We start from the raw sequence: 17,742 nt of genomic DNA on the forward strand, positions 1-17,742 counted from the left end.
TGGGAACAAGGGCTGCATCTCATAGGAGAAGGTGATGTGGTTGCTGCTGCTAAATCTAATCAGGAAAGAAATGCTGCCCAACCCTACACCAGGGGCCCAGTACACTACCTCTCCCTGAGAGTGCCCAGGCACCAGTCTATGGCACATGTATGAGGAACACCAACAGCTTCCTATGAAGAACTGTTTATTCTAAACATTGGTACACATGAAGAAATTCTCAATGTGCTTGAAGGCAGTCAGAAAACAGTGCTATGATGGTTCTCACTTGTTTTACCATTGTAATTCACAGATACATTGAACATTTAGAATATTCCTACCAGCTTGTCTTTCATGTCCTTCATTGTCATTCTTATGTGTTACACAGTATGTATTATATTGTATTAATTACATTATATTGTATTTGTACTAATATACTGCTCTGTTTTTTTGGTTGAATAAATGGTAATAATAACAATGATAAAATTATTAATTTGACTTAAGCTGTAAGTATATACCACCGCAAGTAAGAGTATGGGACGATTTAGTCATAATTAATCTGCAATCCTCTTTAATCTACATGAAGATGATCCCTTTTCTTTCAGGTTGGTGGGACAGAGACTGGACTTTCATTTCAGAGACGATATGCTACAACTCCCAGGAGGAAAAAAAAATAACTACAGCAGTAACTGTCCTCTAACTCTTTGTTCTCATAGAAATCTGTGTATACTTTAAGTGAACAATCTAGAGTGTGCATTCCTGTGACCTTGATTGGAAAGTGATTGTTGCATTCATAGCTTCCTTGCTTCAATGAACTTAATGAAAGAAAAAGAAAATAGAGGTTGCTGCATGCAGTGCAACTTGTTCCCTTACTCAAGTAGCTAGAGCATTCCTATCAATGCGCAATTCCAAAACATATTCCAGCAGTCCTCATGAAAGATTAAACAGAATGGTACAAGTTACATTACTATCCATATGAAACAGACAGTTGTTGGATTTTAAAGTCTTGCATGTTTTCATGAAACTCCATCAGTTACTACCACATTTCCAAATCAGACGAGGTAATAAAGCTATCACCTCACAACTGCCCCATTAATTTGCACTCAAATATGTGAAAATCACGTTTTGGCTTCATTATTCAATAACTACAACCCTTCAACCCTAAAAGTGATTATAAGGCTCAGTTATCAGAAGTCTGATGTAAAAGATTGTTGCTTTTCCTTCTGATTTTATTCTAAAAAGAAAATTTAGTGAAGATTTGTGTGTCGCTCCTTTTGAGGTTTCAATGGCATTTCTACTGTTATTTGATTTCAAGTCAACTTGAACTTTCATGTGGACGAGCGCTGTAGTGCTCTCTGACTGCATGGTAACCTCACGAAGCTTGGGCTCTACACCTCACGTAGATACTAACACCTGGCTTGCATGTTACCTCTGCCAGCATGTGAGTCAAAGTTCAGCTCTACTGCTTTCGATCCAAAGCTTGAGCGATGCGTCTGACATGAACGCAAAAATTTCTGAACAGAAAAGAAACAATAGCGAGAGGGGAGGCGTGTGTGATTTGAGAGTTTTCACGCGGCTGTTGTCCTATTTTTGGATGCATTGATTCAGTTCCTGGAGGCCATCCATCCTGCCCTTGAAGAATGCTCCATGTCTGCCACCTCTCCCCTTCCTCTCCTGTGGATACGACGACTTTGGCCTGTTACAAATGATAATGAATGTTACTTCTTGTCTTCACTCACCTCTTTTGCACTACATGTCTTTGGCCAGAATTTTAGTAATCCGCTTACAACCTGCAATTTGAGAGAGAAAAAGAAAGAGAGAAGACTGTTTTACAAACAGAGCTGGTCTTCATAATCTGAGGGAATAAAAGGGGAGGGGAAAAGAGAAAGAGTCTAACTTTGATTACTGTGTTCATCTACGAATGGCTCTGCTGCATTTTCCATTCTGATCAGGGTAATGCCGCAAAGTGGGTGCTTTGAGTGTGATTTCAAAAATACTTCTTCAGCGATGACGTCTAATGGATGAGTCAGAGAAGCTAGAAATACTGTGAGAGCCGGCGTCATGTGTTCCAGCGTCTTCTGAAGGTTGCATGTCCCATTCTATACTCTGTTTGCATAGACAGTCTCCAACCAACCCCCCCCCCCCAAGTGAACATGAACATGGAAACAAACTGCATACACTGACATAAAGTGCCTTCAGCAAATGAGGGATATGTGGTCATGAATTTCATATTCTCTGTTCCAATATGGGAGTAGGCAGATTTCAGATGGGAACTAACATTGCACTGCAAGAACATCATAAGTATGGCAATGAGACAAATATATTAACTCAGTAATAACCATCACGGAATGAAACATAATACCAATGTAGAAGATATGTCATGAGTTCCCATGGCAAGAAACTCTTTCTTACAACATCTAGTGTGTATCTCAGACTGGCTACCCTGGTCATTTTACAATGTTCTAGTTTGTTTTGATTAAAACAACAACAACAATAAAGAACATAATTTTTATATCTGCATAAGATGTTACAACAGTTTTAATGTATTCTCTTCTTCAAATTCTCACAGGCACAAGCTTTAGTCTTTTCATGAAAAAACAAAGGTAGTGATAATAAGTTCTAAGTCACACTGTCATGTGACTACAACACAAAACTGAAGCATTATATTGTCCATGTGAGATAAATCTCCCAAAGTAAAGCAGTCTAAACCTCTTGTCATCCGCTAGTTTGTTTTAATCTAACAATGATCTGTTGTTTTTCTATTTCACCTCTCTCAATGAAAACAAAAGTTTCATTGTGAAACAAATTCTCGTTTGATATGTGTGGGAAAAGTGTGAAGGAAGTAACGTTTTACAATGTTCAGCCTCTTGTACTATAGCAGTAGCAAGCAGCTGATGGATCATTGTCCTTTACAAGCAAAGTCCATCAACTGAATATCAAATAAGGTAGCCACAGAAATGAACAATGCAACTGCTTCTGATGAGCTACATACACAGGTGCCGTCATTATAATAGCTGCTGATTTTCTTGAAGCATGCCAATAGTACTTCAGTGATGCTATATGTCTTCAGTAAAGGTCCTACATGTTGCATGAAAGTACATTTTTCTCTTTCTTTCGCTCTCATTCTAACTCACAAAAAGCACTCCCATTCCTCCACATGGTAGGGCTGGTCACAAGACGAGTCTGTCTGTCTACAAATGGCTGTGGTGCTGGAGGTACAACAATCCCCACCAGTATTTTCTCATTCTCAAAGTCCTTCTATTTGATTTGACTTCAATTGATCTGTTTGAACATGACTGCTAGCAGAAAGCTTTGAATGCTTATAAGCAAATTTCCACGGGACCGAAACAATTATAGTCGGCTCTGAAAGACGGGCCAATGAGGATAATGTGCCTTGCTTTAAAAGGGGCACAACCACTGTAGCTAGGGGACTTGAACCAGGGACCTTGTGATTTGCTATCTGTGGTCTTAACCACTGAGCCACAACAGCTCTTCAGTTCTGGAACATCAATCTCAAACTACACTGCACATGCTGTAGTTGTCACACTGAATCTCTTCCATTCTTCCAAAATATGGTGGATCTATAATTGGCTTCTTCCAGCATTGTAGGTGCATGTAAACCTTAGAAATACTATTCAAAATAGTCAGAGCTTCACCATATCACTTGCTATTCTGTCATGTATTGATGTGCATGTCAGGGATGTTAATAATATTTGCTTTAAAAAAAAAAAAAAAAAATATTTGTCTTCAAAATGATTCATAAAGAAGTGACTGATAATTTCAGGTTTCATGATACCAAGAAAACAGCAGAGAAGGTTAAATATGACATATCATATCACCAATTTATGAAGTCTAAGTCAGCAATCCAACAGTCTCAAAGTGCATGTTCTTTTGTGTTTGTGTATCTTCTGTATAAAACTGATTTATGATTTTTGAAAATAACTTAGATTCCAGTTTTACATGATTTGTAACAACGGTGTACGCGCGCCTACAGGCCTTATTGGCTCTTTATCTGTACACCATTTTCCATTTTACTTGTTGCCTGTTGTAACCTGGAACAATGTATGACTGTAATTCTGATGTTGTTGTTGTGGTTTCTTTTATATGTCATTGTTTTTTATGTTCATCTGTAACACTGAATGCTTCATGTTGTTTTTATTGTGAACGAAATGGAAATAAATGAATTGAATTGAATTGAATTGAAAGTGAAGGGAGTCAGTGACAAAGATGAAATCCCTAACATGTTAGAGCTGAATACATTTGGCATACTTCACATCTCTGACATAATCTGGGTCTTCTAAGCCAGGAAATAGCAATGGATTTGCTGCTCATCTGAGCAAGTTGTTCCCTGAGTACCACTGGGACCATGGAATAAATAGGGGACACTGCTTTACATTGCTCCTCCTTCATAAAGGCTGACTGTTAGATCGCGTTTTTGGATGTCACATATGCACAGATGTAGGCATATCATGATTTGTCAGCTCTAAAATATTTGGAAGACTCCATTGAACTGAAAGCATGATTCAAATCTTGTCACATAAAGATTTGACGAGACATCACTACATAGATACTTTCAAATATAAATTACATTTACAGCGGGATGTGGCAGTCGACAGGACTAAATTAATTCTGCTATGTCACGTTCGTGCAGCTCAGCACAGACATGCAGCAAAGTGCGGCGATCAACTGCACACAGAAATGTGAACAATCTCCGTCGTCTGTAGGATAGGGCATTGGGAGAGCGAAGATGTCGGCGTACAAGTGTGCGATGCTATGTTTCGTTGTCAAGACGTGATGTCAAACAACACGCAGGCGTGGTGTGAATGCAGCCTGCACAGAAGAAATCCAGTGCATACATACTGCCTTGGCAGCACGGTATAAAGAGCTGCAGGAAAGGAGTGAGGTGAGAGACAAGGAAGAGGTAGTCAAAGGGTTGATTTGAGAGAGAAGAGAGAGAGAGGAGGGAGGCGTGTTGGGTTTCAATGCACACAAAACTGGAGAAATCCACTTGGCAGCAGGCAGGACATCTTCATCATGGGGACGCCATTCAGACCACACACTCATTTGAAAGACGACAGTGGCAAAGAAAGCTGAAAAATTATCGTTCATCCCCATGAAGGAAAACGGGCACTAAGACCACAAAATTACCGCAACATGTCCCGGCAAGTGTAATATCACCCCACATTTCGTGCCTTTAACCTAGGGCTACATAATCATAACAGCATGGAAAGACATAATCTTTTCATTGCTCCCTTCAATACGATTCACATGCAACATCAGAGAAAATTTCTTCCCTGCCTCTTACATTTGCAGCTGTATGTGAGCCATCTCGATAAAGCAAGCTTGTATGTTCACAGAGGTCAAAAAGGTTAATTTACTTGGCAACCAAGAGTAGGGGATAGGCATTAGCTGTGTTCTTTTAAATGTTGTTCACCTTGCCCCAGAGCAAATCTGTCATCCCCAGAGCAAATCTTTCATCCTCACACAAGCCACATACCCAACTTTTATTTTGAATGACTAATTTCGAGTAAGATCAGAATTCCAACTTCTTCTTTTTTTAATTACTGGCCACATGGACTACTGCATCATCTCCCTCTACTAGTCTGCCAGAATTTGGACTTGTCATTCTTTTTTCCCAACAGTATTTACGAGCCATTAGCCATAAGTGCTGATTCCCTCCCGTTTGAAGACATGTCGAATCACGTGTATGACTGCAATGTGGACAAAAGCTGGCGTGTAGTCGAACATTCCTGTCACTGTGGGGTGGAGCACATTAACGCCTTGAGATCAGACCATGAGGAATTGAATATCCTCTCAACTCTTGTAGACATTCATTTTTGAAAGGTCACGGTCAACACGAAGCTTGCTGTTAAAGGCATAATTTACCATTTGCAGATGAAACAAAAACCCAGCTTTAGTACTTCAAAATAGTCCTAAAATGTGAGTTTCGGATAGAAACAACCAATGCAAAAATGTTAATCAGAATAATCAATGCTAAGGATTGTTAAATATACAAAATGTGAACAATAATTACAATAGAATTGTTTCTAGAATGAACACATCACAGTTATAAAATGGTTTAATGAGAAAAATAATATCCCCTTATATTTTAGGCTTTATTGCAAAATTTTTATATATGGTAAGATGTTTGTGATACCACTAACCTACACATAACAATGCATCAAATGTGATAACGCCCAACATTTTTTAAATCACTGCCACCAATGGTAAACAATACCTTTAAAGAAACCAAAATGTGCAGAGACTCCAATGTGCCTCAAACACACTATAGGAACAACCTCTTTGTCATACAAATGGCTGTAATCATTCAAACAGCTATCAATTTTCTCCCGATGGACAAAAGAATTCCACAGGTGCATTTGTGACTTTGATGGTCAGAGTTTGATGCCTCAATCTTTCTGAGCAATCTGAAGATTCATCTTGAACTCTTACATATATGTCAGATATGTTTTGCTTGTTTATTTATAAAATGAAATGAAATTTCTCCAAATAAAATGCACAAACCAAGCATCGATCCCATCCAGAAATACTTACAAAAGTGTTAATCAGAGCTGTGTGTTATAATATGAAAGTGCTAAAACTGAACTCTCCTGGAAAGCTGATTATGATAATTTTTTCTGATTACTTCAGACAAATAAAACTTATATAGTATAATCTTCTAGTTGAAGCAGAGTTCTTTACATGTAGTCTGTGTGGTACATTCAACAAGATTCTAATTGCCCTTGTCCCCAAGAAACACATGGGGGCTATCACTAGCCATGACCTACATTTTTAAAGTATTGAACAATATTAATTTAGGCATTGCCTATTCACTATTTTCCTTCATAAACTGCAAAGACAGAGTCCTGCATTCATGGAGCAGATTGTGACTAAAAGTCGTCAGGTGTTTTCACATTAGTCACATTTGCTACAATATGAAAATATTGTTGTCTGCAGACTGCAACAAGTACGATGGCCTCTGTACATTTATATGAATGATGAAGATTATTCAAAATATACGAAAAGCACAATTTATTGTGACAGCATGGAGCTAGTATATCCATGGTGAAAGCAGCAATCTTCGATGGAAGAAGAATCAAGCTCAAAGTTATTTCAAATAAAGACAGTGATGTAAAAAAGCAATGATCCTCACAACAATTCACTGTACAAATCATGTGCAACAGCATCTTAGAAAGATTCCAAAATAGTGACATCATCATGTCATGGGTATTCTGTTTATTTTTCATTATTCTGAATCAAGATTTTCTCTACAGATAAAAACTCCTTTTACTTAACACATATGAGCGATTTACAATCCAAGAAATGCAAGATCTCTGATTCGAGGAATGTGGAGCTAACTCCATGCACAATCTCCCCACAAGCTCATCCTCATGCACATCGTTGGTATTCTCATCAGTTGTTATGCCTAGTCAAACTACACACCACATGACAAAATAGCAGCAAAGAAACTAGTCTTGATTTCTTCAAGCCACCCCCCCCCTCTCTCTCTCTCTCTCTCTCTGTGTCTGTCTTACCATAAGCTTTGACTATTTTCAATTGCTGCCATGGTTACCACCTTAAACAGGTGCACAGTCACAATAGCCACTGTATGAACGATAGATTGAGACAGGGCCAATGAAGAGTTTTCTATCAAAACGTAATACGTCAGAAAGCCATGTGTAGATGGCACAGTACACCTCAACTGATCTCAGCAGACTTGGGGGGCAAGACGCGGTACACATGATATCGTTTCCTCCTCACCTGCCCGTACTGTATCAACACCATCCACGTTCGTCTTTTTCTTAATGGAAAATTGATCCTTGCGCTAAGAGAGCTTTAATCCATCCCTTCCTGAGAGAGAACAAGATTCACTATGTGTGAATCGGTCACTGAGAACAAGCTCTGACTTAGACAACTATCAGGCATACAAGTATAAATTCTACCTCCTTTATTACAGGAAACAAGTGCATCAGTACACTTATGCTTTGCTGAATAAAGGAATGCCAAGATGAGCAACAGCTCAGTTGAAGACCAAGTAAAGCCAAAGTATGCTGCTTGACACTTAACAAAACTAGAGAAGCACTCTGAGAGCGCAGACCTCTGCCAAGCATGCAGCTCATTTCCATCACTGATCTTGTTCTTCCATAGAGATATTAGTGATTTCCACCCATACGTACTTATACTATAGCATGCTGAAAGTGTTTATAATAGTGAGCTGAAAGTCTCCCGATTTTCCAATATAGAAGCCTTTGTTACGTCATAAACCCTCAGCTGCACAGCGCGCCTCACCCTAGCAAAAACTAGAGCACGCACTTTAGTGCGCGCATGCAAACCTCAAATACGCGCAGCCTGAACTCCCAAGTTCATTGACACTACCTGCCAAAATATAAAAAATCCTTCATAATTCTTCCAAAATTCTCGGATCACTACCAAAAGTTAATAGTTTGTTACTTGTGTCATTCTCTACCTTTCCTGCAAGTTTCATCCCAACCCGTTATCTACTTTTTGAGTTATTTTGCGCACAGACAAACGAATGAACGAACGAACGAACAAACCAATGGTAACGAAAACATAACCTCATCCCTTGGCGGAGGTAATTACTGAATACAGCCACGAGTCAGACCCACTCAGAACTGCTCATTGACATCTTTGTCAAGTTGTTGAGACATAATTTCAGCACTCCTCTTGTGTTTCTGATATAAAGGCCCAAATTACCAAACATATTTTAAATCAAATCCCTGGTTTTAAATTTAGTCAGTGAACTAAAACAAGCCCTAAACAGTGATGGGGCGATCGTTGACGGCCCGTTAATGATCGCCCCATCACTGTACAGGCATGCTAACCTGGAAACATTAAACTGCACATCACTTGAATATGCGACCACTCTGAAGCAAACAATTTTCACACAACAATAGATATATAATGTACTCTTAAATAAATCCCACAAGGATTGGAACAATCATCCCCCAACATTCCCACTGATTCCCACTGATCAGTTACTAGCCATCCCCTTTAAGCAATGGATTTTACTGCTTTTAAACAAAATGGTAGACTGGGTTGATAGTCCCGACATTGCTATTATTGGCAATAATGCTGTGGTGGGATATATCATATGCAGGCAGAAATGCCTCGCTGTACATTAGGACGTACATACCTGTGTCATGTTTTGACCTCTAAATTCCATAACATTGACCTTCTATTCAAAACTAAGATGATAATCAGCATTCTGTGTCCACATCTATCTCCAGTCAAATTTTGCAATTAGCTATGGCCTTTAAAACAAATTACATTCAAATTCACAGCTATTCAGTCCCACATGTTAGTTACATCTCACATCCTTATGCTCACAAATTTACTGTATACAGTGCGTGGTAAAGTTGCAAAATGATGGGCCAGTCACCTGCCCCTTAAGGCAAGTATCTAGCAGTCAATGCTACAGTGAGTGGTGTGTGTGCTCCACTGACCAAATTATGGTACGATACTTCAGCATTAAGACAGTGTGATAGAGCAGATGCAATTAGAAAGCTTCAATTCTGCCCCACGCCATCTTCACTGTGCGACGCCACCGCAAATCCGCTGATGGGGTGCACGGAAGAGTTCGTTGCTAAACTGGGAAGCAGCGTATTCAGGCACTGAACACTGCCAGATAGTAAGAGGCTGGATGGATCACTGACTCTTCCAAACAAAATGTACTGATCATAATCATAATGACCTCATGGCCGTACAGACATGACAAGATGCACAAATAGAAAATATTTCAGGAGGTTCTCTTTCACAACTATGCGATGATATGCATCACGAAGGAATAGGCTAACAAGATGAATCAAAGACCGCAACAAATCTTACAATATACCTGGTTGCTGCTGCATAGTAGTGTTTGTAGTATATTTTTCCCAAGAAACAGATTTGTGACTAACAAATATAAAGAGAATATGTTCTGTCTAATTTTCTTCGCTGCTGTCATAATATTACACCTAATACTTTTCAATAAGCACATACTATCTTTTGCAGGCTGCTGGTGCTATTATGAATTCATTGCTGGCTCTCTGAATACTCAGAATTGAGAAGATTGATATGATGCTAATATGCAGTTAAACTGTTCTGGGTACTTGTGGGAGAGAACATGGAGAGAACAAAAAAAAAAAATGCTTGGGACATCATAAAGCATGTCTCATCAGGGACAGGACTAAGTTTCACAGAAATATTCTGACAAACTTTGCAGTGTAATTTATCATAACTTCAGATAATGGTATGCATCTTACGCACACACATTTGCCTGATTAACTAGCATGGCAACATACCAGTGGCTAAGTTTAATCACATACTGTCCCCCTCCCCCTCCTTTCTTCACAATTCCTGTGCCGGACAATTTTGAACCTCTTAATTTGTGTGATTAGAGTGCAAATAGTGTTCTGTTTGACAACATACAACACATGGTACCTACTATATCAAACATTTACTTCAAGAGGGATCACATTAAATGCAATGACAACTACCACATCAAAAGCCAGTCAGCTTTTTTTATTTTTTATTTCTGCATGCTGTAATATCCGTAGATACTGCCACAGTTAAGTCTATTACGCAAACGGGCACTGATAACATACAATGTACCATATGTCACTGGGTGATGCCACATGAGAAAATGTTTGCCTTTGAATATCTCAAAGGGGGAGGGGGGTATGGCTTACATGCAGGGAAATAAGGTATACAAACATATGGGCCAATGTACACTGGCTGACTCTACAATGCCCTAGGCAACTCATCTCCACATCATCCAGGGCAGTGCGATGTCAAGCAATGACTAGCTTTGATGTGGCCCATATTTGTTTTATATCCTGCATCCACGCAAAACAAAGCCTGGAAGTGGTGCACACAATGAACATGACACAGGAATGCCATTTACAAAATATAACTGCCATTTGTCATTTTGGTTTGTTGGGTAAGTTCATGCTGTGTGACAACCACAAGTCAATTGATTTGCCAAGTGTGAGAGATATTACTCATCACTTCTGGGATCAATGAACTTTTCAAGACTTCCATTCTGACTTCTCCTGGTCAAGTGGAAAACCTTCTTCCAATTCTAATCATTTACCAATGTTCATACCATTTAAAACGTAGATGCCAATTTGTGCGACTTTGCGGTCAGATAAAAATAATATCAATATAGCCACCTATAATATTGAAGACACTGATAACAATTGCAAGAACAACAGCTAACATGTTCAATAATTGCTGTGGCCTTTCAATAACATTTTTCTGAACATTCTCTGTCCAGAATTATTTCACCCCAAGCATCCCCCTCCCTCTTGAGTTGCCTACGTTATTGGCAAGAACATGAGTGCCTAGATAAAACATATTGCACGCATTTCTTCGAATACAATCATCTCATAAAATTCAAGTTGGCACAAGTCAATTCCTTTTTTGTTTCTACTTCCCATAAAATATTCTCCTCCATCAAATCATAAGGATTAGGAAATTGCCCTGGTTGTCGGCACAAATCATTTTGTGTTTTTTGCACCCCCAGTATCACAACAACAAGTGCCTAGCTTGCTAAGCTGAGCCCTGGCATGGCCGCACTTGACAGAAATCTGTGCAGCCGAAGTATTGATTCTCTGCTTGAATCGTGAATGCAATAACACCGGCAGGGCTGCAGCATGTGGATACTAATTGGACAGACACACAAGATGTGTGCGCCATGAACGCGTCAGGGAGACGCAGCCCTGGTGATACACCCGTAGTTTGCCTGCCACGCAGGTAACGCAGTGCGCATGGGTAACCCGTCCTGCAACTACACATGTGCATTTATCTTTAATTGTCTGCAAATTGAGTACTGCATGCACAAGAAGTGTGTGTGTGGTGTGTGTATGTGCGCCACGTAGGAGCCCGTGTCGGTCTCTGCGTGGATGCAGAGTGGCTGTGCACTCTTCTTCAACCACACAACTTCCTCAGATACCCCACTCAAAACAGAAGGGCTACTGCTCATCTTTCTGTAATTTCTATCCCTAAATGTCAAGAATGGTCGTACCAGCTTACGTCACACCACCGTCAGTGTTACAGGGAGACTAGACCAGCCTACATGCAATAAAGCTAGATTGTGTTTACTTCTATCCTCAACCAAGTAACGTCATTTTGGTCTCTCCTGCAGAGAATTTTAAATCAGGTATGGGATAAATGCCTGCGAGGAGGAGGAGGAGGAGGAGGAGGAGGAGGAGATAGAGAAGGAAAGGCTATCAGCACTGAAGGCACACTAGATCACAGTGGAGATACATCAATATTTGTCTATCAAAATATAATATCCTTATTATCTGCACAATATAAGATATATATATCTTATATATATATGAGCATCAAACTGAATTGAATTTTTGCTTGCATTCTTGTGTGAACACAATCCCTAAATTAATGATTGTGTGTGTTTGCATACATTTGAAAGGAAACTTCAAGGCATGGCAGCTGCATATTAGCATTACAGAGGTTTCAGATGGAGAGAATGACCCACAATAAAATCTAAGGAGACACATTGAATGCTTCATTTATATCATCTTCTAATCATATTAATTGTAAACTAGGATATCTTAAAGGAAAGTGTCTTTGACTGGAAAAAAAAAAACAATTTCAAAACTGCCTGCAACTGAGGAGTGAATTTCATAGAAACTACATGTAAATTAGTTACAGCCAGCCACTGATATTTAATCTAATTTAAAACAATAATACAATTCTTTTAGTTGTAGAATTTGAAGTCATCATGGTAGTAGTGACATAGGCCTATTATTGCTGTCATCATCAAGTTATCACTACTATAATAATCATGATATCTATCATTACTTTATTCTCTTAATTGTGGTAAGGGTGCCATAGCTTTCATAATAACAGGGCTCATGAAGGCAAGAAAAATAAGCAAATACTACAATTAACTGAACAATTGGCCATATTACATTGTAAATGTCATCACAAGGAGCATGAGATTAAAATACTATTCAGATGTTACGCAAAGGAGGAAGTCTTACAAATTCATAATTGCCAAATGGGCCCTACTCTTGTAGAATCTATCAACAGTCACTAAACTGTAAATTAATAATATCAAAACAAAGAACAGATAACTATCTACCATTTCTACAGAGGTACTAATGTGCATAGGCCCTGGACGGAAGGGACGCTGTTAATCTCATTACGCATTTTCTTCATTGCCACCGGCACATTCTCAGCTTAGCTTGCACCATGCAGCTTGAAACCCGGTTGATAAACTGTTTTCACAGCATGGCTGCAATTCTTCTGCTGCTTGTATTCCAGTCTGAACGAGCACTGCATAATGCACGCGGGCTCGGAATCGGGAATCTTTGTGAGGTCAAAGCCACTTCCATTTGAGATCAGTTGAAATAAAAAGACAGCTGGCATGAGAGAGTAAAAATAGTCACGGATACCTGGAAGAATCATAAATGCATCTGTGTCCTCTACAGAGGTGTCAGCTAAATATTTCACAACTGTGTATTTTTCCCTCTACTATTTATAGTGATACACTTTGTACATGTCATATTGTAGCACACTTGAAAAAGAGCAGATTCACATCTAGAGCCATCTGCTTTACAGATAACTGTATGTAGTCATAATTAAAGTAGATATAAACCAAACATGGCAGAACTGGAATAACGGCTGTGAAAACATGAACTTCACTCATCATTTCAACAAACAATAACATCTAATAAAGTGAGAGATTCTATTCTTGAAGAACTTTATCGGTCAATGGTATTGAAACATCTTGAGACACTAGATAATCTGAATGGGTAATACTGCAAGTTTACCAACCTCTGATACCTTTCAATCATCCTTAAATATTCTGCATATACTAAGGCTGCGTTCATGCGGAACTAGAATTGCGTTTCTAAACACGTTTAGTCGCTAAACGTGTTTAGTTGCGTTGCGTTCATGCGATTTTTCCATTTAAACGCGTTTCAAAACGCCGATCTGAAACGCGGAAAATAGGGCGTTTTGAATCATGATTCAGCCAGAATCACGATCGCAGAAACCGCATGAACGCAACCGTGATTTCAATCATGATTCTATGACGTCATTGTGCGTTGTGCGCATGCGTGTCTCGAGGGGTATCCCACAGCTTCTTGCTCTGTTCGCGTGCTTGTGTACGTCTTATGAATCGTGTGTTTCGGTACCATACTTGCACTTATTTGTTTACATCAACGCCATACACCGATTCTATGCTAGTATACACGTTAGCTGTTTAATATAATAATACATGTAATTACTCTCCGATTGAGTTGATAAAAGTAATGCCTGCAGCGCTGTGTCTACCTAGGGAAACGATTGGAGAGACGAAGAATTAGGATTATTCCCTTCTGTGGGCAGAGCCTGAATGCCACACCTTAGTATTGGAAAGTATTCACTGAAATTAAAACGTAAAGGCCTATTATAACTGACTGATCAGTTGGCATAAGGAGGTCTGGCTCGAGTTGCAGAAACTGCGCAGTGCGCTGCGCAATGGCAAAGGATGAGCAGAGCCAGAATCAGCATTGCGAAAGCCCGCATGAACGCTCTTCCGCTGAGACCGTGATTTGAAACGCCGTTTTGAATCATGATTCATGTTTGTGATTCTGGCTACGAAATTCGCATGAACGCGGCCTAACTACGACTGAGATATTTCTTGTGAGAGACAAACGTGTAACAAGTGTGTTGAAGTACAATAACTGTACAAACAAGAGGAGAGTTTGACACTAGTTGTTTCAAATGAAAAGGATCAATCTTTGAAAGATATAAATGACATCCCCTACATAAGAGCCTCAAATGGTCTACGGGGTGGAGTGAAAGGACCGTACACCTGTCAACTACATAGAACGTATCCCCTCCCCCCCCCCCCCCCCCACAACAAGTAAATCAAACTTATGATATTGAAAGAGCTGAGAGATGCTAGTTGCCAGTTTGATGTCTCCTCAATATTTGTTTTCGATGAAAGCAATCCTCTCTTTCAAAATTGTGATCCATATTAAAAGGAGGGAAGGAATGCTGTCCATTAAATGTACAGGGACCATTTCTCACTAGCTTCCCCACCCCCTCCCCCAAAAAAAGAAAAAAAAAGGAGGAGTCTGATCTCACAGACCCTTGTACAAATAGCAAAGAGCAAAAATATCTTCATACTTGGAAATTGAGGATGTCAGTAAAGTCATGTTAACTTACATGAGACAATGCATGACACACAAATGCAGAACCAAAATATTAACTGACAAAACTATAGTATATTTGTGAATACTTGTCCAGTGTACATAAATACAGGCAAGTGTTTTTGAAAAGTGGGTGAATACATACAATATTTCAAGTTCAACTTTATTTCCATTTCCATTGAATAAACAAAAAATAATATACAATACATTAACAGAACATATTTGTGACAATTTCAAAGAAAACGTACATGTGATCATGAGTAACAACAGGAATTCCTTTTCTAAGGTATATACAAATACATAATACAAATACTAGAATGGAATGTATAATACTATGCATCCCTATTTTCTCTTAGGGTTTATGAGGCTCATAAAGTATAATGTGACCTTAAGGTGAAATTAAAAAGATAATGTTTGATAAACCCTTGAGAAATTGTGAGACCCACAATGGCAAAAACCATAACAAAATAAAAACAATAGACTAAAAATGTCAATAGCTTTGTTGAGCTATTGACAGATTTGTCGAAACTGCTCACATAGAAACCTGATTGACTTTCAACATCCGATGACATCTTAACATTTTTCTACTTTTAATTTCAGACTTAATTACAGGGCTTCAATAGAAACTGCCAGACACAGACAGAGTGAAACTAGAGAGGGGCCGTCAAAGGCGGCAGACCCACGCCTTGTAGTACAAAGTCGGGGTAAACATAATGTGCATTCGGTCATCTACCAGAATTCGGTCACTTAATTGCCAGTGTGCTTTATCACCAGCCAGTGAGTTCTACCAAAGATTGTACACTGAAGTGTACGATCTTTGGGTCTACAGTCACATCACACGCAAATCACATCATTTCACATACGGTAACACTCATTCACAGCAGGAAAGTCCTTTAGTCTCCTCCAAAAATCCATCGAAAATCCCAAATACCACCGCCAAAAGTGCAGAATCAGAACTTTTCCAAGCGCGCGCGAATTAAGTCCAGTTTTAAGAGTATATTGTCTACGCGACGGGTCGCCGAAAAAGCAATAAAAATCGAGAAATACGCCGTTTTCTTGCGGGATATTTTGCTCATAGCAAGCCGAGAGTGTGATGATATCAAAGGTCGTATGAGTGTACGATCTTTGATGGTATCCACAAAAGCGCAAAAGAAAAACAAAATTTACGTACTCCCTAGGCAATTACCCCTATGATTAGTGTCTACGGAAATTATTCAATGCAAGGGTTGAATGCAAATGTCTACTGCACCAGTATTCGGTCACCAACGAGCGCCGCAACGTCCCCGATGCAATTTTGCACCAACAGTGTACAGCGCGATGATTTTCAGCGGCCTTGCACACGCATTGACATTGAGCGCGCATATCGTGCAGTGTAACTGACCGAGCAAATGCTCCTCCAACGAAAAAAACAATCAATGTTAATTTGAAAAATCATCAAAATACGGGCCAGTTTGTGACGACGGAGAACGAACTTTCATAAATCCAGAAGGACATAGTCCCTCAAATAGGCCTGAACGTAAATTTCGGAATTCTTACGAACATTTGAGCAGCGAAGTCGGATCGTTTGGGAGTTTATGTGTTCGTATGATAGCGGAAAATCGCAAAGTGAGAAACGGGAAATTTTCGGAGTGGTCACTATATCATGGGGTCAAAACTTCAAGGTCACACAGAATTTGCAAGGGTCAACCGATTATCACCAAAATCTAATCGATTCTTTCCTGCCATTATCCAAACATCCCCTGAATATTTCGTGCAAATCCGTTTACCCGTTCTCTTGTTATCTTGTACACAAACAAACAAACAAACAAACAAACAAACAAACAAACAAACAAACAAACAAACAAACATACGGAACCCTTTACATAACCCCCTGCCGATTTTCATCGGCGTGGGTAACTAACTGAAAGCTGTGCAAAGTTATCGAAAGCAGTGGTTCAGCACTTTTAACTATCCCCACTGATCTAATAATAATTGATTGCCCATATAACTGCAATGCCTATACAGATATTGGCAGCAATACACACAATTCAACACGGAAATACCGATGTTCAACCACGTCTATCTAATCTCCCATGACACATTTTCAAAATCAAAGTCTGCATGTAAAAAACATATGAAATACAAGAAATGGCAGGTAACATATCTCTCCCATGGACCTGGCCTGTCATTTACGTATGGAGTATGAATACATATCAGAGTGTACACTTCATCTCTTATGTCATGCTAATACCCCCAAGGAAAAGTGGCACAATCATTTCATCAGTTGAGTGAAATACAATGAGGCAGCAATGACCCTTAATTTTTCTCTGTGTATGTCTCAATCTCTCTCTCTTGTTCTGTCTTGCCTGTATCTTTCTCCAACTAGCATGGCTGGATATTCATGGTGTCAACTGAAAGAGCAGTAGTACTCAATAATAAAATATGAATTAGTAGGGTAATCTTGAAAAGAAGAATAAAAACTTGTGAAGCTTTCATTGAAATTGGATGCAGAATAAACAAGTTACTAGATCTTGAAGTTTCACACCTTATCACAAAATACTGATACTGCGGCCAACTACTTAGTATGCAAAGTATATGAGGTGGCAACGTCAATAGTCTA

The 17,742-nt window shown here is 39.3% G+C and overlaps 1 protein-coding gene across 1 annotated transcript in view; it reads right to left on the minus strand.

Moving 5' to 3' along the window:
• Positions 1-17,742, minus strand: part of LOC139724294 (serine/threonine-protein phosphatase 2A 56 kDa regulatory subunit epsilon isoform-like) — an 87,221-nt gene that overhangs the window by 13,226 nt on the left and 56,253 nt on the right. Inside the window, exon 9 of the mRNA XM_071635438.1 lies at positions 1,716-1,766. Within this exon, the coding sequence (XP_071491539.1) occupies positions 1,716-1,766 (51 nt within the window). The remainder of the gene's footprint in view (positions 1-1,715; positions 1,767-17,742) is intronic.

Source organism: Diadema antillarum, unplaced genomic scaffold (assembly GCF_040938485.1).
Source record: "Diadema antillarum isolate AM-2024a unplaced genomic scaffold, OU_Dant_1.0 scf00000210, whole genome shotgun sequence".
Taxonomy (NCBI): Eukaryota; Metazoa; Echinodermata; class Echinoidea; order Diadematoida; family Diadematidae; genus Diadema; species Diadema antillarum.